This window comes from Carassius gibelio, chromosome A5 (genome assembly GCF_023724105.1).
Source record: "Carassius gibelio isolate Cgi1373 ecotype wild population from Czech Republic chromosome A5, carGib1.2-hapl.c, whole genome shotgun sequence".
NCBI lineage: Eukaryota > Metazoa > Chordata > Actinopteri > Cypriniformes > Cyprinidae > Carassius > Carassius gibelio.
The window spans coordinates 18,326,326-18,350,033 of NC_068375.1; the positions used below are offsets into that span (position 1 = coordinate 18,326,326).

At 37.4% G+C, this 23,708-nt stretch overlaps 2 protein-coding genes across 2 annotated transcripts; both read left to right on the forward strand.

The window, feature by feature from the left end:
• The first annotated feature begins 5,808 nt into the window (after positions 1–5,808).
• Positions 5,809–12,006, forward strand: LOC127999176 (lysM and putative peptidoglycan-binding domain-containing protein 3). Its single transcript, XM_052592163.1, has 3 exons — positions 5,809–5,976; positions 6,800–7,055; positions 10,740–12,006. Exons 2-3 carry the CDS (start codon positions 6,807–6,809, stop codon positions 11,379–11,381), a joined length of 891 nt encoding a protein of 296 aa, XP_052448123.1. The 5' UTR covers positions 5,809–5,976; positions 6,800–6,806; the 3' UTR covers positions 11,382–12,006.
• Positions 12,007–13,980: 1,974 nt separating this feature from the next.
• Positions 13,981–18,433, forward strand: LOC127999192 (acyl-coenzyme A thioesterase MBLAC2). Its single transcript, XM_052592164.1, has 2 exons — positions 13,981–14,601; positions 15,622–18,433. The coding sequence occupies exons 1-2, from the start codon at positions 14,160–14,162 to the stop codon at positions 16,005–16,007; spliced, it is 828 nt and encodes a 275-aa protein (XP_052448124.1). The 5' UTR covers positions 13,981–14,159; the 3' UTR covers positions 16,008–18,433.
• The last annotated feature ends 5,275 nt before the right edge of the window (positions 18,434–23,708 follow it).

The window sequence follows — 23,708 nt, forward strand, 5'->3', positions numbered from 1 at the left end:
CTAGGAGGAGTTCGTTAAAGTACAACCCCTGAAAATGGCAAAAACAACGCCAATTTTGCAGAGAAAATTCTAAATAACCGACTTCCTGTTGGGATTCGGATTTCGTGCCAAGAGACTTTTTTGTAGGTATTGCTGTGTTACATGTGTATACCGATTTTTGTACATGTACGTGAAACATAGCTCGAGGCGCACTCTGTTGAAAGTGTATAGGTGGCGCTATCGAGCCATTTTGCCACACCTCATGGAATTTTAGCCTTCAGATGCGTTCAGGCCAGGACTCTAATCACACATGTGCAGTTTGGGGAAGATCGGACATTTTATGCCTGAGTTATAACATCTTTTATTCCCATGGCGAGACATCAAACTTCGTGACGGCGCCATGGACACGCCTTTTAACGAAAACTCAAGATCTTCACAACTTAACATCGCACAGGCCTTTAGATTAGACTGACCACAAAAAAGACATTGATGTCATAAAATTTCTAGGAGTAGTTCTTCGCAGCATAAAATATGACACTTCCTGTTGCCAATAGGTGGCGCTATGACTATAACTGCATATGGGCATGTCAATCTATTCTGTTCCAGAGTCTTATCAACCATGTGAAGTTTGGGGCAGATTGGACATTGTATGTCTGAGTTATAGCAACTTCATTTTTCATGGCGAGTCATCGAAATTCGCCAGGCCGCCACAGACACGCCCTTCAACGAAAACTCAAAATCTTCGCAATTTAACATCGCAAAGGCCTTTAGATTAGGCATACCAAATTTGGTGTTGATTTGAAGAAATCTCTAGGAGGAGTTCGTTAAAATACAACGCATGGAAATGGCAAAAATGACACAAAATTTGCTCATAATATTAAAAATAACCGACTTCCTGTTGGGTTTAGAATTTTGCTCCAAGAGTCTTTTTTGTAGGTATTGATGTGTTACATGTGTGTACCGATTTTCATACATGTACGTGAAAGGTAGCTCGAGGCGCACACCGCTGAATGTGCATAGGTGGCGCTGTCGAGCCATTTTACCACGCCCACTTCTGAAACCCATATCAGACGTAAATTTTCGCCAGTTCGGAGGCGTCTGCAAAATTTGGTGACTTTTTGAGCATGTTTAGGCCCTCAAAAATGCGATTCATTTTGGAGAAGCGGAATAATAATAATAATAAACGGAGCAATTCCAATAGGGTCCTCACACCATCGGTGCTCGGGCCCTAATAATAATAAACAAAGCAGATACAAGAGGGTCCTCACACCATCGGTGCTCGGGCCCTAATAAATAAAAATTAATACTTAGTGTGTTGCATTGACAAGGACCCTACTTAAGGATACCACACCAGAAGAAATTGATGAGTACAGAGTTATCCTATCAAATTCCCATTGGTCAGGAATAGCTTTTTATACTGTACCTTGAATCTGACTCCATCCTCAAGTACCACAAAGCCAGAGGAAGGTGTAAGATCATCAGTGTAAAGGAATCCATTGGCATCAGTAATTGTGAACTGGACCGTTGCTGTGGCAAATAAATGCTAAATAATTCATGCTATTTAAAAACTAGAAATAGTGTCTGTGACTCACTGATGGGGTGGCATTGACCCAGACTTAACTCTCCTGGACATAAAAGAACAAGAACACATATCCATACGTCCCGGCATCACGGTACACCATCAGAGTTAACACACCAATTGTCTCATTTATCACATAACTGAGGAAAAAATAACATAAGTTAAGAAAGAAAGAAAGAAAGAAAGAAAGAAAGAAAGGTATCTAATACTCTTTGTTTTGCCAGCCAATGATCCCTTTGATACCATAATTAGCATTAATGCTAATCTCTGCTACAAGGCCTTCAGTATCTGGGAAGACATGGATATATCAGAAAGAATGAAAAAAAGAGACGGAAGAGCCTGTGCCCACTTTTAAGGACGAGGGGGCGATGCTGAGTAAACCAAATGGCTGGTCACTTGCTTCCACACTCACCACTGCTTCACAACCCTGAGCACTCAGTGCTGCCATGCCTGTCTGGGTAACTCCTGAGAGAATTATATATGAAAGTGAAAGTGAAGTGACATTCAGCCAAGTATGGTGACCCATACTCAGAATTCGTGCTCTGCATTTAACCCATCCGAAATGCACACACACACAGAGCAGTGAACACACACACACACACACACTGTGAGCACACACCCGGAGCAGTGGGCAGCCATTTATGCTGCGGCGCCCGGGGAGCAGTTGGGGGTTCGATGCCTTGCTCAAGGGCACCTACGTCGTGGTATTGAAGGTGGAGATAGAGCTGTTCATGCACTACCCCCACCCACAAATCCGTCCGGCCCAAGACTAGAACCCACAACCCTTCGATTGGGAGTCCAACCCTCTAACCATTAGGCCACGACTTCCCCTATTGATTGATATTAAACATGATTAGTATTTAAAAATACATAAACAAGAATAAATAATAGATTAATAGACTGTGTATATAATTAGCACAAATACTGTGTTCTTAAAGGCACAATATGTATTTTTTCTGCTTTAGAAATAGCAGAAATCACTATATATATATGTTATATTTTTTTTTTAGTTGTGTACTTACATAATCCCGACAGGAGAAAATTATAGTTTAATTAGAAGACACGGCACGTTTCTTTATTTCCGTTTTGTCGCCCGTCTATGGCTTCATATAAACTTTGACCCCTCTAGTTTATCTAACGTCCTGCGGAACCGCCAAATACAAAGGTGAACAGAAACAAAGACGAAACGAAGAAGAAAAAGTAGTAGCCTTGATCGAGACTATTATATTTTATATTTATATTGCTTATATTCATATTTAAACCTCAATCAATAACTTAGTTATGGATCATGATTATGCTTTGCCTGCACGTTCTGTGAAGATCAAACGTACGGGTGAAATAAATGACCCAAGATGGTTTTGGGACAAGAGAAGCAACATGACACGGGTAAATATTGGAATTGCATTTCCAAGATAGAGAGAGCTTCGTGACAAGCTGAAACTACAGAGAGATGCCGAACTCACTTGCATTCTGATAAACAGGTATGCATCCATTCAGCTAACTGTATCTATCCGTATATTTTGTGAAACGATGATGTCTTGTGTAAAACGCATACGGACTAGCTCTCATGTAAATCTACATTTGTTTTATATCTAGCTGGGTAAAGTAGCTTCAAATGCAGTTCACTAACTTGTTCGATATCATAGTATAACGTAATTATAATTATTAACGAAAGGCGACTGTGTTTTTTAACATATATTACTACTAGCTAGATGGAATATTGATTTGATAGGGGTCTCATAATTCATATATCTCTCCGTTCGAAAAGACGTGATTGTCAAAATACTAAGTTAGAATGAGTGAGGAATGTGGGAAGCGACAGAGCGCGTGTTCCAATGAACAACAACTCCCATGAGCCTTACGCTCTTTCCCGACGTCATCAAAGTACGTCTTATGTTATTATTTTGATTGAGTGACCCCTGGTGGCCAAAAATTCCATACTGCACGTTTAAAATGTTAAGTGAAATGTGAGGGCAAACTAAGGTCAACCTGCAGATCCTGAAGTGCAGATTGCGGGTGATTAACAAGAAAATAAGACAGCAGCTAATGCTAACACTGTCTTAAAAAGTCTTATTTTTAATCTGAATCTGTGACTTTATATATATATATATATATATATATATATATATATATATATATATATATATATATATTATAGCCTTCCTCTGTCATTCACATGGATTCACAACTAATGAAATACTCCTCCATAATCAGTATTTAGAGGCAGGAAAAGCCACCAAAGAAGTTGTGTGCTTTGGTGCAATATAACAAAAGTCAATACAAGAATAATTCATTCACCTAAAAGAGTTATTAATTTATAATTCATGAACCACAAACATAGAACACTTAGCACATATGTATTTGTCACGATCATTAGCTGCAGTGTCCATGAGCTCCAGTAGAGGGCACTCCACTCAGGACTCAGGACTCATTCTGAACTCCATTTCCCATCCTGCCTCATTCCTGGTACTGATTTCACACCTTCAGCTAATACACAGACACCCATATAAGCAGCACACTCAGTCCACCACATTGTGAAGTCTTGTTTAGCCTGTCTAGCATTTACGAGTGGTTTCCCTTGTGTTTGTTCTTCCTTTGTCTGATCTTGGATTGTGTATTTCGACTCTGATTCTCTGCTGCCTGCCCCAATCTCTGCTTGGTTCTACTTGCCCCTAACATACAAGACGCCATTCCTGATTTCTGCCTGTCCGACCATTATCTGAATAAAGTTCTGCACTTGGATCCGAACGCCTCTGACTCCTCGTTACAGTATTAGCTCAAAGACCTTATAGTCTTGCTGTGTGTGTGTGTATATATATATATATATATATATATATATATATATATATATATATATATATATATATATATATATGTGACAAACTTAAGATGTCAAAGGTAACGGAGTTGCATATTGTATAGAATTATTGTAATACTGAGTTCAAGCAGCTTTGACTTACTGATATCTAGTGTTGTTTACATTTAAATGAGCCTCAACATTTCATGTCAGTAGAGAAGTTTTAATGTTTTAAATAAATAAACTGTCCCTGAAGCTTTGAAGCCTGATCATGTGCTACAAGCTCTCAAGTCTTTCTTATGTCATAAGCATCACTTATGACCAGGGCTCTTCCTACACACTTTTTGGGATGCTAGGTAGGGAACGTCTCTTCCACTCAAGAGTCTTGCTAGCATTTATGGCTGGCAGCTGAAGGAGCAGCGTCTGTAGGAGACTGGTGGACTGGTGGAGACAGAGCAGCCTGATGACATGTTCTCATATTTGAGAGCTTCTCTACAGCCAGCAGGAGAAGCTTTGGACCTCGGGTCCACGTGGACACCAGTGAAAAGCCCTTTCCTGAGGATCCCCAAAGAAAGAAGGCCAGACAGAGAGTCATCACAGTGGCACCTACAGTATGCATGTAAATACTGTATACTGTCAATAGTTATACAGTAAGTATGACGTTTGAAGTTTAAGTTTTTAGTACATTGCTATGCGGTTGTTTGGACGTGTTTGGTGATTATCAGTGAGGTTGAAGATGTTGTAAGTAGTTTTAGCACATTGCTAAATGGTTGTTAGGATGCTTTGGGTGGTTTCCTGTGTGGTGACAATTGACATGCATTTGCTAAGGTTTACTGATCAGTTGTTAGTATGTTGCTATGCGGTTGGTGGACTCTGGTTGCGGTTTTAGTGCATTGCAACATATTGTTGTTAGGGTGTTTTGATTGGATGGTTGCTTTTGTATAGTTAAGATTAGGGTCCCTCACATGGTTTGCAGTTTGACGTGCTGTGAGGGCTGGTGTGCATTAGTGATGCTGATAGCTACATCACTGGTACTTCACAACTACTCTCAGGGTCAGCTGTGGACAGATCCCAACTGAGATGCCTGACAAAGACACACCACTTGATTCTGGACAACAGCTGATTGGCCCCTCCCTCAGGATATGCATATTTTGCATTTTGTCTGCAAATACTGAAATCCCTGCTGTACAATACCATTAATTCACATTAATTTTAAAATTATTAAATTCATTTAAATATAACCTTAAGTCTGAACTTCATAATAAATAATAATTATAAAAAAGCTAGTATAATAAAATATGTAATGTGCTTATTTGTAAATGAGTAAGGTTATACGGAATGTGAACAAAAATACTGCTGTCAGTCAATTGCAGTCAATTATGAGATCCACTATTAATAGTCCCCTGTTACAAACGTAATAATAATAATTATTATTATTATAAACATCACTGCCTATAGCTACCTGGAACTATTGATGATGTAAGGGCAACAGGAGCGACGTCTCTGTGTTGACGTGGCTTCTCTGTCTCCAATAATCCAGCAGCTGAAGTAATGAGGCACATAGCGGAAACTGGAGAATGCCATAATCACTAAAGTCAAGCGGACCACACTCGTTTCTCAGGTAACGTTAAACCGCAACAAACGGATGAAAAGAAGATTAATGTGCGTTTGTTTATTACAAAAACTCGAACTAACCTGTCGCCGTTTGGTTAGGTTAGCATCAGTAGCATGAGATCATTGACCCGGTTTACTAAAGAGGATTAGACATTATGTACTGTTTAATCACATACTGAAATGTTTACAGGAATTGCTGTATTATTCTGCATTCTAAGAGACTGTTTATAGTATTATTTTTTTTTATTATTATTTTTTTGCAGCGATATTGTAGTTGTGTTGCGTAACGCTGGCTAAAATATTATGCTAACTGAGATAACGTTACTTGGCTTTTACGTTTATAAACCTTTCTAGGGTTGGGCTTATTCAATAAGCATATCCGTTTAACATTTACTTTGTGTGCTTAAAAGACGTTTGGTCTTTGTTTTTTTGGTTGTCTTTGTTGGTTCCTTGAATATAAATCGTATTATGTAAATCTTGTGAAGTCTTGTTTACATGCTAATACAGTGTAACGCTAGTATATGCTAACTTAACTTGAGTGTGCTTGGCCACTTGAGCAACATTTCACATGAAAATGTAGTTAATATATATTTTATTTTTATTTATTTGTTTGGTGTTTCAACTTAAAGCAGCTAGTGGATATTTATAAACTAGCTTCTGTTAACATCGGCAGTCTACAGTAGGCTAAGATAGCCATCTGTATTTAATTTTTCCACACCTCCACTATGCGGTCTCTTCTAATCTGAAATTAAGAAAGAATCCAGTGACCAGTGATCAACAGACACATGTTCAACAAAACCTCATTCATCTGCCTTTTGTTCTTTTTACAGTGGAAAAATGACTGGAAGGAACCAGCACAATGGTTTCCAGTTGCCACCCACAGGTGGTTACATGTCCGCTTTTGGAAACCACTCAGAGACTGACTACTCGGAGGAGGACGGAGAGACATTTGAGCTGCGTTCCAGGGGCAAGGAGAGGCAGCGCAGGAGCACATCTGCAGATCGCAAGGACGATTTTGTCTACTTGATAAGGGACATAAAAGACGGAGATACGCTGATCAGTATTTCTCTGCAATATTTCTGTACTGTAAGTAAGAGTTCCCTTGTTGTACTTTTGCTTTTTGTTTCAGTATGTTTATAGAAATGACTGTGTATGTGATTGGTGTGATCAATATCTTATGTGAATATAAATAATGTATTGTAAAATTATGCTTTAAATCTAATATTATACATTCTAAAATGTATATTTTAAAGTCCCCCTGTAGGCACAAATTTTGTCCCTTAAAACTCACATTTTATAATTAAAATTACATGAATGTTTTTTTTTTTTTCTTTTCTTTTTTCTCTCCATTAAAGTAATTTATTGATGTCTTAAAATGGTCTGGATGTAACTCTACACCCTTACCTCATTGAACATAGGTGTGTCTATGAATATGGAAATTATTTCCTGCTTCATCTCATTTTCACCAGCTCGAACCTTCTCCATTTTCCCTTAGTTAGCAGAACGCAATGCTGTGGTAAACGCTACACAATGGCATTGGCAATCTTGGATGAAAAGTTATCGCCATTGCCTTTTTTAGAATGAATCCATGAATGTATTCAAATTATAGTCTAGAAAGTAAGCAAAGAGCACTCCCTAATAATTACAGTAAAGCTGTCACTCATCTTAGTTCATTGTGATCTCACAAAGTTATTATTCAGTGACCGCACAGTCTGCACCTTGTTTGTTCTGCAATGGTTTTGACTGATGAATTTGCATATGGTTTGTCCTTAGACATATTCAAAACACCAGGGGCCATATGTATATAAAAAAAAAATGTTTCAAGTGTGTCAGAATTCTATGAATGACGTAATTTTACTCTTATTCCTAGACTTGTGGGATAGAAGTGATTCATAAAGGTTCCCAAGTATTAAGACTATGTCCTAGATTAAATTATTTAAAGGGATAATTCCCCCAAAAATGAAAACTAAACCTTGATTTACTCACTCTTAGGGCATCCCAGGCGAAACTGACATTACTCTTTCAGACGAATCCAATCAGAGTTATATTAAAATTTGTCCTGGCTCTTTCAAGCTGTATGATGGCAGTGAATGGTGGTAGTAGTAGAATAACAGTAGTCACATGAAAATGAGAGTTAGCTAACTTACAGAATAGCCATGTCAGCAGTGTGGAAGTATTTTAACCTTAAAGAGAAAAAAGTCCAACGGTCGAATGAGCCGTTATCCGTTTGAGCCCCTGCCCCTTTGAGGTCCTACGCTAGCATGCTCTTGTGGTCTGGTCTGCGATTTCTTCTGAAGGAAGGGGTGTGCAATATAAATATTTGTGATCGTGGATGATACAAATGTCCCTATGATCTGCTTTTGAAGAAAGCCCTACTGGTTATTTATGTTTCATTTGTGGGCTGTTCTGACAAGCATTTTTTTTTTTTTTTCTGAGCACACTCAAAGCATGCGCATAAAAATGAAAAACCCTTCAAACAGCGCCTGATTACTTAACTAAGTTATGTTTTGTGTTAATACTGTCAAAAAACACAAGGTTTATGTATAGCCTCAGGTGGTTATGTCTAACATGAAAGTAAACAACTGAAATTAAGAGATGTGAGCAGGTCTTAAAGGGACAGTAGGATACATGCTGCTGACTGTAATAAAAGGGATAGTTCACCCTAAAATTGTATTTCTGTCACTGTTTATTCACTAACATGTTGTCACAAACCTACAGTATAATTCTTACTTGTGCTGCACACAACAGAAGATATTTTGAAGAACCAAACAGTGGCTGGTCCACTCCACATTAACTTTGATAGCAGGAGAAAAAATACTCTGGAAGTCACTGAGAACCAGCAACTGTTTGGTTTTCCACCTTCTTCAAAATAGTGTTCGTTTAGCAGAAGAAGATCCTTCATTCAGGTTTAAAACTATTTTTGTGTGGGTACATGAAGATATAAAAAACAAAACACTAACCTATTTAAATTTTTCGGTGAATTATTCCTTTAATGTTAATAAAACACAAAACACACAGAGAAAAAAATCACTCAATACTCTAGACTGAAAAACTTGAAAACTGTTGCTTTAATAAGATAAGTGTATATTGTGTTTCATTTTTACTTGTTCATGAAATTGTTTTAATGCTTCTGCTAAATACTTTTGTTCCTGCAAAAGACTGTTTATTTTATTTTTGTGTATTAGTAATGTGTATCTTTGTTCTATTTTTTTTTTTTCTATCTTTTATTTTTTTTTATAACAAACATAAAATAATGACAAATATTTTTATCTTCTCCCACTTTGGCCTAAATATCTGCCACACTTTTTCATATTTTGTTACCTCAATAACAAGCTGTCTTTTTTATAGGGATATTAATTTGGCTATAATGCTCCAACAGCTTGCAAAATAGAAAAACCAACATGACAAACAATCATGATAAAATCATAATATTTCTATTTTTCTATATTTCATTTTTGCCATATCGCCTACCCGAACAAACAAATACACCCTACCCACCCCCCCCAACCATCACCCATGCTGCTGTTTAAATAGTTTTAACTTTAAACCTGTTGGTAGCTTTAAGTACTGAACTACCTGTATTGAACTGTATGTGGACTGTATACTGAAGTATTTGTTCTCCATTTGAGTGAGATGTTTTTAGGTGGCTAATAGAACAAAGTGCTTCCATTTATTTTATTAGTAGTAGTAGTAGTATTAGTATTAGTTCAAGAATAACATAAAAATATTGGATTGATATCGGAATCGGCAAATAGCCAATACTGCAGTGCAGCATCGGAAGTAAAAAAGTGGTATTGGGACATATATAGTTTTACTATAATACTAGTTTTACTATAATAAGTGCTACATTAATCATAATGCATTAATTTAAATTAATTAGTCAAACAGAAATAAAGCGTTATGACTATTGCCTGCTTATTCAGCTGAGTCTGTTTCTGTTTATTTGTAGTCACAGTAGCCTATATACACATAACATTTAGAATTTACACATAACATTTTTTTTTTTTTTTTCAATGGGAAAGTGCCCAAGCAACATTGCTCAAAAAAAGTTGCCTGGCAAAATTGCCACATATATCATCAGCCTAAAAGTTGCTTTTAGCTTCTTTATAAAAGTCTCCTACTCTTAGAAAAGTCCTACTTGTAACTAAGAAATTGTTGACACTTAAGTAAAAGCTTAAGTCTATTTTTAAGAGCATTTCTGTGAAGTTTTATACATACCGTCCCAGATAGACAACTTTAAAAACTTTCTGTGGTTGATTTTCTTCACAGGGGTTCTTTAAAATAAGTATTTAATGAAAATTCACCCAACATGTATTCTAAATGCATGTTATAAGTCTTATTGTGAGCTATACACTAATTAAATTTGATCATGACAAAAAGTCTCAAAACAAAAATATTATACAATGGATAGTTCCCACTGTCATTTTGATTGATTGAGCCACATTAAAAGCTGATGTAAATTATATAGCCCACAGGTTGAATTCTGTATTAACATCATGTTATGATGTTGCCTTGCTGCCGTAAACACATTTCTGCTTCACACTACACCTCATAATAACAAGTTCTTCCTGATCTTGTTTGGGAAACATCTAGCTCTGTTTTTTCCCCCATTACTTCATGTTTCTTAGACGCAAAGCATGTAAAACGCAAAGCAGTCCTGCCCACACATAGCTACCCAAATATATCTAATGTATGCAAGGTTGTTGTCAGGGCTTGAACTGATTGTGCTGATTTTCATTCTTGTTCTGCTCTTCATTCTTCTCATCTCAGGTTGCAGACATAAAGCGGGCCAACAATCTTCTAACTGAACAGGACTTCTTCGCACTGCGGTCCATAAGGATCCCTGTGAGGAAGTTCAGCTCATTCACAGAAACTCACAGCACTGTTCCCCGTAAAAGCAGCTCGCCCAGTGGTACTCACAGAATCTCTGAGATCCCCGTTTCTGGAGCTTCCTTGGACTCTTCATCCTCTTCCTCATCTGTGGACACCGTGGAGTGCTTCCTGCAGGAGAAGGACAAGGACATTCAACTTCTCGTCAAGTCATCTGCCCCTTCCAGGAGCAGCCTGAACGAGGTTGTGTCCTTGCTGGAGCAGCCGCTTTTGGTAGATCCCGAGCGCAGACCAGCCCAGAAGAAAGACCCATACTATGGTGCTGACTGGGGAATGAGATGGTGGACTGCAGTTGCCATCATGTTGGTTGTGGGCATTGTGACACCTGTTTTTTACCTGTTGTACTATGAAGTTTTGATGAAAGCAGATGTTAGCCACCATACTACCATTGACTCAATCAGCCCAGGACCAACACAGCCAGCTGCTGCTATGCTTGGGTTGCCTCCTCCCTCTCACCAAGACTCTCACCTACAGTCTGCTGCTAAACAGCAACATTTTGTGAAGCATGAAGAGAAAGCATAAAGGGGCTCTTAAATCACCAGGGAATTCATTGAATTAATTTGAAGGAGGCATTAATGGAAGGTATAAGCAGGACCACATTTTAAAAACGATCAACAAACGAGGGTGAGGATCGCGTAATCAAGAAATGATTCCAGTCCTGCCAGATTTTTTCCTTGATGCATTTTGCACAGTTGATCGCTGGTTTTCTAGTGTGTCACTCATGAGCCAGTGTATATCTCTGTACCTCTGTTAAGCTTGTAGTTGGCAATGGCAAACAGCTGATATATTGTTCAAGATATTTGCTGCCACTGTCTGGTTGTCAGGGAAATGAACATGGTAATTTATTTTAGGAAATGTACAATTCACATTCAGTAATGCAACTTATGGTAATAATATTTCAGGTTTACACTTTTTAATTTTGCTTGTAAAAAAGAAAAACTAAACTTAATGGAACCATAATAGCTTGCGGTTTTTTGTTTGTTTTTTTTTTTTCTCTAACAAGAACAAAGGGATGATTTGTAAAATATTCTCAGACATGTTAAATTCCATTTAAGTAGCAGAGATAAGAATTTCTTTGAAACAAGTACAGCGATTATGTGCCTTCATCCTGTAGATGCAGGTTGAAAATAAAGGAATTATATTTTAATATCTGATTCTCTTAGTTATTTTTAACCTTTTAATTTTATTATCACTTAGCTTAAATGATACCAGTTTAGACTATTATCTATAGAATTACACAATCTTATTTTTATACCTAGAAAACACTGTTCTCTTTGAAGACGAAGTGTATGAACTAAAAAATTTTGTTTTTATATTGTACATACATATTGGTTAACTTTAATTATTTTGCATGATAGACTTTTTTTTTTTCTTCTAGTAAGTGGCTTCATCCATGTTGTCATCACTTCCTCCTCTGTAATCATCACCATCTTCAAAGTAATTTTCTATGTAATCATTTTCCTATGGGGAGGGGCAAATAACAGTCCGATCATGCATCAAGTGCTTTTAGTGCTCTGGAGTTTCAAGTACATTTACTATTTATTATTCAAACATGACTATTATGTACCAAGAAACACTGTGCTGTCAAAACAGTTGCACTAAAGAAAGTTTTTCCCAGTAACCAAAAACCATTTTAAATATGTGCGCGCAGGTACTAGTGTTGTACACTTGACTGATGATGTGACAGGAATGACGTAAGATATGTTAATAGCATCTATGTTGTTAAATTAATACCACAGAAAAATAAAACAACATTCACACACCTGAATGACCGGTGCATAGGATACAAATATTAAATTGGACAGTATGTTTCCATTAGTTCTACCCAATTTGAAAAGCGGCTTATAGCTTTGCACAGACTCAATTGGTAGTGTTTATTTAGCGATTCCTCCTTGTCCTTACTTGAGATCTTTGCATTTCCCTTAGTATCTGTAAATATTCTAATTATTTACAGATTATAAAAAAAATGCTGTTTGTTTAAAGAGGGATTCTGTATTTTGTGTAATTACCTCTCTCCTTCCTAATTATCTTCTTTTGTAGTTTAAGTTCCTTTGTAAGATGGTCTATAGCAAATCTTAAATCAGCCAAATTATATGGCATTCAAAAGTGATTCCTGTAATACCTGGTGTCCAGTTGTCATCTTCTTCAATTCTTTTAATTTCTTTTGTGCAAACACTTTAAAACAGGACATCAATTTTGTTAAACTTCTAAATGTCTGACTTTTCTTACTTTAATAACACCATAAAAAACAAATGATAACGATAAAACAAATCAAATGACAATAGAAACGATTTTCAAGTTTAAACCATCTCTAATCAGTTATACTATTTCACTTAAACATATGGTTAAATAGATTTAATATCTGAAGGGCAGTGTTAACACACAACATTTCCCTCGCTGCTCTTACCCATATACTTTTACAATATGATTATCTCAGAATTCTGAAGTCTCCCAGTAGGAAGCAATAGGTATTATATGGTACCAAAATTAAATAAAGGCTACCACTCAGCTCCCTTTCCTGCATGGAGTTTGATGTTAAATGGGAGGTCTTCCATCCGTCCTCTGGTCTCTTGTTTCAAAGGTCTCATATAGTCTAACTCATCTTCAGCTTTCAAAAGCCCTGGTTCAGCTTGCTGAGGGAAACATAATAAAAGTACGAAGAAAACAACTCGCAGGGAAGAGTGGAGTTGGCCCTCTCTGGGTTTCAGGACCCTCTGGTAAGACCCAGGGCCTCTATGTAAAATATTCCTAAAATTGCTTTGGTAATGGAAGGTGTGATAAAATATCAACTGGCCGTAATATATACATATACATATATATATATATATATATATATATATATATATATATATATATATATATATATATCCGCGGCGTTTATATCCACTGCGTTGAAACGTGGGTGAGTAGGTTAATTTAAATATTGACAACATGCAGCATTTCTTCTAAAACTGCGCCAGTAAGGCAGCTGGTCGCATTGCAGAAACTACTTACACTGTTCTGTGACAGCTTTTGGATGAATATAAATGAGCGCCTGAGTACCAAGGCAAATAAATAGTATTTTAAAGTAGTAATATACATGACTTTGGTGGAGCCTATTGCAGCATTGACCAATAGCACTTCGCCTCTCCAGCACGTCATGTCGTTACGCTCGATGACGCGCTGCGTTTGCGGAACAGGGTGTCAGCGTGACAGCGTCCTTTCTGCAGTTGTATCAGCTAGGATTTGAAACCAAAATTATAGGTTAACAGCCATACTATTAACCTTGCATGCAATAATAACCTCTTGAATGTATTGGAGATGTCTGCGACTGACTGGTACGCGCATAAGTCGCTGGAAAATGGCGTTTTTTGGATCCAGGAGCGGTTTTATGAATCGGGGAACAGGGCGAATATCTGGCTCATACGTGGGTCACATCAGGACGTGGTCATAGACACTGGACTGGGTTTACGGAGTCTGCCTGACTACATCAATAGTAAAGGGCTGCTTGGGGACGATTCGAAGCGCAAGAACCCTCTGTTAGCCATTGGCACGCATGTGCATTTTGATCATTCGGGTGGGCTGCATCAGTTTCAACAGGTGGGCGTGCACAAGGCGGAGGTGGATGCTCTGGCTAACGGTGACAACTTCGAGACCGTGACATGGTTATCTGACCGCGAGATCGTGGAGGATCCAGCGCCTGGATGGAGAGCAAGACAGTACAGGGTGAAGGCTGTTACACCAACACATATATTACAAGAAGGTGGGCTATTATAATGTTTGCAGGATTCTAATGCATGTAACACTTTGTGTGTGCGCGTATACACACACACACACACACACACACCCTTGCATAAGCTACTCCACTAAACCGTATAACAATAGATTAAAATGTATGACTTCATTCTTGGGAGCCTTGCATAATGTCTTTGAAGAGCTCTAGAGGAAGATCGAAACAAATCAGATCATGATAGACTCACGAGGCATGTCAGTGGTTAGTGAAAAGCAAGCTCACTGTCTAAAGTGGCTTCATAATCTGCCTGATGGTGGAGATAAACCATTATAGTGGACCACTGGCGGAAACCCAGCAGAATCAGAGTAAAGCTCTGAGTAAACCACACATGACCTCCTTCCTATAATTCTCTGTGAATGGACTGTTATGCAGGGAGTTGTACAGATGTTCATTCACAAATTAGGCCTATTTTTTCACCCCAGTGTATCTTCAGATATTAAGTTGACACACAGGCTGTTTATAGTGAATATTGTGTAGTTTTTAGTATAGCTATAGTTACATAATTAAAAAGTTATGCTTTGGTGAAAATATTTCATCAGTAAGAAAGTACTCATTGTGAGTGCAGTCGAAATAATGTATACAAATTCTCATCTTTTAACTGACTGTCATGGAAATCAATTGTGGAAAAGGTGTGTGAACCCTGAGTTATTTCTATTAAGCTGACCTTGTGTCTTTAACCCTTCTTGTAAACGTTAGTGGATTTTTAAAAACATAGCTTATGCAGATATAATCACTGTGTGTGTTACCATATCTACTCATATCCAGCAGTCAAGCATATTTGCTTGTAGAAGTATATGATTAAAACCTTTTAACACAACATTTTTGTTTTTTGCACCAGGGTATCTCAGTTGTAGTAGCAATAAACTGTAACATACCTCAAAAATCCTGTTTCATAACTTGTGCATCAGTCGATACAGCTTCTGCTGTGTCAGTGCTGCAATGCAGTGACACTATCCAGTTCCACATTTCCTTCCTTTCCTCCTTCTCCAGGCGATGTTATCAACCTTGGGGACCGGCAGCTTACTGTTCTCCACATGCCGGGCCATTCCAGAGGCAGCATTTGTCTCCATGACAAGGAGAACAAAATCCTGTTCAGTGGAGACGTGGTCTATGATGGTTCCATGATTGATTGGCTACCCTACAGCCGGATCAGCGACTACACCCGTAGCTGCGAAAGGCTGGTTGAGATGGTCGATAAAGAGGAGATTGACCAGGTCATGCCCGGCCATTATAACACTTTTGGGAGCAAGCGGCTACACCGGTTAGCCTCCAACTACATCGCTAGTGCCGGCACCTGCCATAGAGCCTCCACCTGTGTGGTGAAGTCCATTGCCAGCCTGGCGCTTCGAGCCTCCAACTCAAGAAGTGCCTGCTAGTAGTTATGATAAAGATTACTATGCAACAACGTATGTCATTGCAGACCTCAATATGGAGCACACTGAAAACACTCAGCAATACAGTGTGCTAATGATTAAGAGATTGATAGTATTATTTGTGTTGATCACAGTTCAAAATAATGTCAAAAATATGCTGCATAATATCCATCAAATCATCAAGAAGAATAGTACGTTGTCATATTTTGAAGGTGCTTTTAGTAATTTTCAATGCTAATGGTAGTTACATGTAAGACTGCTTATAAAAACTAAATTGTCAAGCAGCTCAATATATTAAGGTTGCTTTTTTCCCCCTACCAGTTAAGTGCAAATCCATCACCACAGCCCATTTCAGTGGTCAACTCAATCACACAGTCACCTGTTGTGACATGGTTACCACCTTATTTTACAGCTCAAGAGGTTGTTGAAAACAGCACAAAGCTGTTTCCTGTGAAGGGGCAAGGCTTCTGATTCATTAACTGCTATAGGATAACTAGAAGAATAACAAAGTACAGTAAACAGTAAAAATATTTGAGCCATAAACCAGTGTGATTATGATTTAAAATAGTTAAAATTATATTTGTTTTGCAGTATCAAGCAGCAACACTGACTTTTTTGTGCATCTAAAATGAATGAATGTGAAGCCTTCCGCATTCTATACTATTATAGTTTTAGTATCACATAGATGCTATAATATATTACTAAATATAATTTATCATAGTTAATATTTGAATTTTTAAGTGGTATTTTATCTTTTTTATTATTATTTATTGATGTACTTTAATAACCCTGCTGTTGACGGCTTTACCTAACTCGTTTGGGGAAACACTGAAAAAACTGACTGGAATAGTGGATTTGGAGAAGCGTATTTGGATGCAGCATTATTTTATTTTTTTTAATTCCATTTGGGTAACTACTGATGCAGAAATTACACGATGCACCTTTAATAAATAATATCATTACATAAACATTTGGTAACTGTGAGGTTTCCATGAAGTAAAGACTTGGTATGTCTACAGATAATTAAATAAAACAAACCACATCAGAGACATTGTAGCTGACATACTGTAATCTTCCAGTCACCACTTGAAGTATTCAGTGAAGTATTCAGATCTGTTGCAGATGAATTATCTTTGAAGAGACAGCGATGTGTTAGTTAAAATGGTAACACTTTAGAATAAGGTTCCATTAGTTAATGTTAGTTAACTACTTTTGTTAACATGAACTAAGCAAGAACAATCCTTCTACAGCATTTATAAGTCTTAGTTCATGTTAATTTCAACATTTACTAATGCATTATTTAAATCAAAAGTTGTGCTTGTTAACATTAGTTAATGCACTGTGAATTACCATGAACTAACAATGAATAACTGTATTTTCATTAACTAACATTAACGAAGATGAATAAATACAGTAATAAATGTATTATTCATTGTTTGTTCATGTTATTTAATACATTAACTAACATTAACTAATGGAACCTTATTCTAAAGTGTTACCGTTAAAATGGGAGACCAGATGAATTATTAGCAAACTGCTGACTTGTTCTCTATGCCAGTATCTGCATGAGATATTGATGTAGCACAGCATGGACGCAGCATCATTCTATTATTCTATAGGCTCAGTGTGAATTGTGTTGTGTATGTGATCGAAGTGCATTATTAACAAACAAAATCATAATCTTTCAACAGCAGTCGTATTAGTCAGGAAAAATGACTGAAAGATGATTTTTGTTTGGTTTAGTTCTGTAAAACTGCCTCCGTACTAGTAGTTGTCTTTGCCGTGTGCTTATTTGCTAACTGCACAATGACTTTGATTTATTTGTATTGGTAATTTTTATATCGAAGCACATAAGTCAGTATGGGTGACAGTAGGTAATTTGTGGATGGCCAAATGCTGTTTTCCCTCTCAGTAATACACTGACTTTGTTTAATCTGACATAATTGTAAGGGAATCCTCTTTGGTGTTCAAATGTGATGAAAAAAAAAAAAAAAACGTGTATGGAATGAAATGAGATGCTGTATAAAATAAGGTGTTGGTGGAGATATGAGAATGACTAACATCAAGTCACTTGTTTATGTTGCCAAACTACAAATATGCTGCTTGACTTTTTTGATGTCATTTTCATATTGTTGACATGTCATTTTCATGTCATCAATTGGAGAGTAATATGTTTATGTGAATGTGATGGAGAGTGATGCAATATAAATATATTATGTATCTACAGTTGAAGTGAGCTTTTACAGTATATGTGCACTATGTTTCTGCTCAGGGATCCCTTGAATCCAGGCTAAATGAGCAGAGCTGTACATGCAACACTATATTTAGTGCCTCTAGGAGAGTAAACAAACGAATACCTCGCAATGCCATGACAACAGCTGTTGTAATACCCAGGCACCTGTTTAACAATATACTCACTTTCAATTCTGTACATTGGGTCTCGGTGTTATTCTTCCTTTTCTCTTTGTTGATATTTCATTAATGCTAAACATTAGAGAAATTCCACTGTGATGTTGGTATTTTACCCCTTTGAGCAAAAGTAGTATGAACACAAGATGGAGACACTGACCCTGTTATGCCGGCATATTTCCATTTCCGTTGGAAATGGAGCGCTGAAGTAGATGAGCATTAAACTAAAATCATTGATATTTGGCAGCAAACCCCAAATTCCCCAAATAAGTTGGCACATCCTTCTTTTTAAAAACTTGACATTTTCTCACATATCACCAACCGCATGCTTTATCCCTTTAGGCTAGTCATGATGGATTGGACGTGACGTTAATTTCCTTTCAAATCTCTTGAAATATTTTTCGGGCCAAGTTTGGTTCTGGCAGTGTGTCTTTTGAAATACATACGTTTGGCAGACACCGATCTGGTTGAAATTCCAAAGTACTGTTTGACACGGCTCTCACTCAGGGTGAATTGATGGTTGTTGACAGACGGCTAATTATATCCAGGGGACTATTTGTCTGACTTGACCTACAAGAGGTGGTTACTGTTATTTTTAAAGGTGATCGGGCTCAAGCGAAATGATGGAGGAGTTTCCATGAGAAGAAAGGAATAGGCTCTATTCTAAATCTAAACTTGATTAGATTTTGGTCCACCTACATGACGAGCATAGAAAAAAAAAAAACAGACCTACAAGGATTTTGGCTTGGGTTCTCATAGTGTGGATATTTTGCATGGTTTATTATTAAAGATGGGGGAGATTTGCTGTGATATTTCAGCATCGTTATTGATTTTGAACGCAGGAGGCTTGTTGCATGGTTTATATGTAGGCTGTTTCCTGAACCTAGAAAATAATGAAAAGTATTGACCAGAAAGTTGACAACTGAACGGAAACCATAAACACGGGAATGAAAACCCAAACAAATGCCACATTGTTTCTAGATGTCTCTTCGCGGACCTATACAATTGAACTATAATGTCGTCTTGTATTAGTGAAAGTGATAGAGAGCCTGTAACTAACGTGCCAGATTTCGTCAGCTTTTCTCCCCTCCCGCTGGCTGTTTTTCCCTCTAACCCTACTTCAGTAACAAGACATTGTATCCCGCAGGCAGCCAGACGGACATTTGATGTGTGGTCGCCACCGGGGAAGCGTTGTTTGACATTCAGCTGCTCCCTACATTATCTGCTAATTGACAGCCCCTATCTGCCCTCCGGCGAGCCAAGATGACACGTGTGGGAAGAGCCGAGGTGAGGGGAGAATAGGGAAGTGCCAATCACCAACAGATTATCAGAGAGAAAGGGTGCTAACGGAGCCTTAATCTGACCTGGCTGATGCAGGTTTTGTGGGTTAATTGTTGGTGGTGCAATGGACCTCTTTTTCCAAAGTCCTACACAAATACTCATTGAAACTCAATGTGTTTTAGTCTGGTTGAGCTGTGATGACCTTCACTTTCACATGTCCTTGAGGTTTGTCATTTTAACAATTTAATGCATGGGCCTGCAACATAGTAAACTGAAACCACTCAGAGATCGAAGAGCAAAAACAGAAGTTCTTTCACAAAAATCAGTCTGTAAGAAAGCAGGAGGACAAACACTGTCCTCCGATAACTCCAGTCACCTGCGAGTAGAATAGTTTGGAGATGGAAAAGGAGAATAAGACGAGAGCACTAAGGGGAGCTTTTCCATTCATTTCAATATTGGTGACATATTTTCCCCTAATTTTGATCCAAACCTTTATTATATATATAATTTGTTCAGTTATTTATATTAAAATAAACCCCAAAAAATATATACTACTAGTATTGCTGATTGTTTATATATTGATTTAATGATTAATGCATTGTACTTTTTTTTTCTTTTCTTTTTTTAAATACTATTCATACACAGGTGAGCACAAATACACAAACACACACACCCTTCCACCACATACTCAAACACAATCATGCACACAAATCCCTGCACTCATACGGTACATGCCTACACTTTTAAATGTAGGCCTGTACCGCATTAAAATTAATTTAGATTCGTAGACGCCACTTTGGGAGTTCGCCAGTTGGGTGTTAAAACTTAAATGGCCCAAAATGGATTCCAAATATCTATTCACTGTAGTGGACACCATGCATGAAAGGATTATAGACAGCATTACATGAACATTTTACTGCTTTACTAAACAGTTAATATAGTAAAAGGGCTGTTGGATGTCATGAACTAGGTGTTACACATCGCAGTTTAACTAATCTAACAGCAGTCAAAGAAGCATGTCTGATGGGAGTTAGTTGGATTTTATGCAACCTAAACATAAAGGCCTTCCTTAAAAATTTAATTTTGAAAAAAAAAAAATTGTTTTGCATTGGATTGTTTCCCAATTGTCTATATGGAATTTAGGGGTAGCATTTGGGATATGGCTTATTGCGTCAGATCTGCCTGATGAGCTGTCCAGAATAATTCACTGGGAAAAACAGGCCACTCAATGCCATTTCCCTATCCAAAGTCAGGATGAAATATGAGAGATGGATGACTTTGAAATGCTTTTGGTTAATCAAATGGGAAACTTTCAACTGGCCAACTTCCAATTCCCTTCACTAATATAGGGACACTGAGATGTCATATGGATATGCAAGAAGAGTATGCCCAATAAGCCCAGTTTCCAGCAGCAACATGCAGAAAACCTATAGAGCGAACAATGCCAGACACTAGTCACTGCAGTAGTCTGGCTATCCTGGCATGGAATTGCTTCCCCTCTGTTGTGTTATTATAGTGAAGCATACACTGTTGATGTGGTTAAACAGAGCCTTGGGTTCAGGCAACAGATTTGGAAAGTTGGGTATTGGATGATAGGAAGATTTCTGTCAGGCAGACTTGAGTAATCTGACAGCTTGTGACAAGAAACTTCCATAGTCTGGTGGTTTTAGCCCAGACTCTCTATAGCTTCGCTCAATAAGTTAGGAGCGTGAACATGTCATGAAAAGGGTACAAGGGATCCTGAATTTTATTTATTTATTTATTTATTTTCTACAGAACACATACGATATTATAGAGAATGCTGATGAACATTTTTGGTTTCCATTGTATGGGCATAAATTGCATGGACCTTTCTCGAAATTATCTATTAGAAGAAAGTAACCTATGCATGTGAGGAAATTATGATATTTTTGGGTGAGATATACATTTAAGGAGCTTTAAAGGGAATTGTTTCAGCTCTGAACTGGTTAAATAGCATTTTTGTTTTCGAATGTCTCTGTGATTTTGTTGCCTACGTTAATAGAATATTGATTAGATTAGAATGGCAAGGGGCATTAATGCCATTGGACCATATAATTTAACCACCGAGTGAACTGAAACTCAAGACACATCTTAAGTTTTGGCAGCATACCAGATCAAATGTATCCCTCTTTTTTTAATTTTTTTTATTAAGCGATATATTAGTGTTGTCTTACGATTTATACTGTATTTTTGATGAGACAATCTTAACTGAAAGTGAAATGGCATGACAAAAGAGACAACATTCTCTGGCAAATCACACTCTATACCATCACTGTGAAAAAGTAGTTTCCCTCAACCACCCAGACACGGCTGAACAATGAGACTAGAGGATTAAACAGTCATTCTCTCTTGGAGTGAAGAACAAAAGGAAAAAAGGAAATATGGTATGTTTAAGCTGCCCACAATTTCATTTTGTGGAACTTTCTGACATGATTTCCATAAGCAGGGATTTTTCTTTCAAGATACCATTTCTACTGTCGCCATCAGACATCACGTCATCTTGTTTCTGTAGCACAATACCCTTTTTTTTTTTCAGATTAAATCTTTACTTTATTGTGGATGGATCTTCACATTTGGAAACCACAGGGGAATGTTAGAAGTTGCTAACGTTTTTGCCTTTTTTCTCTTGAGAAGATTTCTTAAAAGAAAAGGAAGAAACTAGATAGAAGTACAATATTTGCTTTGAGACTGCTACAGTCTGGCTATAGCAACCCAAATTGCTCATTTTATTCTCAAGATGAGGAAACATGTCTCTCTGAAATTGGGACATCACATGTAAAAAAAAAAAAAAATGCCTTTGCTAAATGCCCTTGTGGGGTCTACATAACAACTTGCGATTTTATTTCCATTGAGTTACCACAGTGTTTATTTAGTTAAGCTTGCAACTAGAGTTGTGACGGTGAGGAAATTTTCCCACCGGTTAATCGTCGTTTGACAACACTGGTAATACTGGTATCACCATGGGTGCAGGGGCGTTCCCTCTTTTCCTCAATTTCCTTTACTTTTAAATAGATTGTAAAAGCGGCATGCGCATTTTACTTTCACTTTCAAATAGCGTTGATTCGGCTTAAAACAATTGTTCATTTTTAGCTTGTTTGAATTTTGCTTAAATTTTGCTTTAAAAATAGCTTAAAACTTCACTTCAACTTCACTTTCGAATTAGCTGCAATTCGGCGTCAATTGCTTGAATACAACAAAATACAACATCAAACTCACTTTAATGAAATCTTAGAATGTTTATTAGCAGAACGAATGAGACAGCTTGGAGGCACGGCATACACCTTGATGGCAAATAAAATAAATAAATTACACAAAGTTTAAATAAAGTAAAAATCAGCAAACACTTGTAGAACCAATTAAATTAGAACTGAATATTTAAAAAAAAAAAAAAAAACTTCCAAAATCACCTTAGATAAACGGCAAAAGTCAGCCGGCATTCAGTTTTTTTTTTTTTTTTATTGTAGAGTCTGTTCTTTTACTGAACAAAATTATTTTTATTAGCCTGCTGTAAAATATCAAAACGACGGTGGAGTGGTGGTGGTTTTAAGACGGTGCCACGGTGGGCAAATGATGTAACCAGTGTTGCAGCTTAACAATGGTATCACCGTCAGCACCGTCTATTATGGCAAGCTCTAGTTTTTTTAGAAAAGCAGGAACAATTTACAATGTTTATATTTTCTTTCATAACTACAACTGCAAATATACCATGAGAGTAACACTTAAAAGGGCACACTTTATTTCATTGTTTTAGTACTTAAATCTTTGAAGTCAAAATGAAACTGAAATAGTGACCAATCCAGTCTTGCCAATTTAGTGGCCTTGTTGCTATATTTGTTGACTTTTCAGACCCCGTTTAGGACCCCTCCCCCCAAAAAAGCGCTAGTGACTTCTGAGGCAAACCTTGTCTAGTTTCCCAGACTCATCAGTACTGTTGTACGAGCGAAATAACAGCATAGCCACTTATTTTGTCTAACTGTAATATTGTCAGATGAC

Bases quoted from the DNA above. Each gene is read 5' to 3' on its own strand.
- LOC127999192 (XM_052592164.1), top strand. From the start codon at position 14,160: ATGTCTGCGACTGACTGGTACGCGCATAAGTCGCTGGAAAATGGCGTT. The intron at 14,602-15,621 runs GTGGGCTATTAT...CTCCTTCTCCAG, and splicing joins AACACATATATTACAAGAAG to GCGATGTTATCAACCTTGGG.
- LOC127999176 (XM_052592163.1), top strand. From the start codon at position 6,807: ATGACTGGAAGGAACCAGCACAATGGTTTCCAGTTGCCACCCACAGGT. The intron at 7,056-10,739 runs GTAAGTAAGAGT...TTCTCATCTCAG, and splicing joins CTCTGCAATATTTCTGTACT to GTTGCAGACATAAAGCGGGC.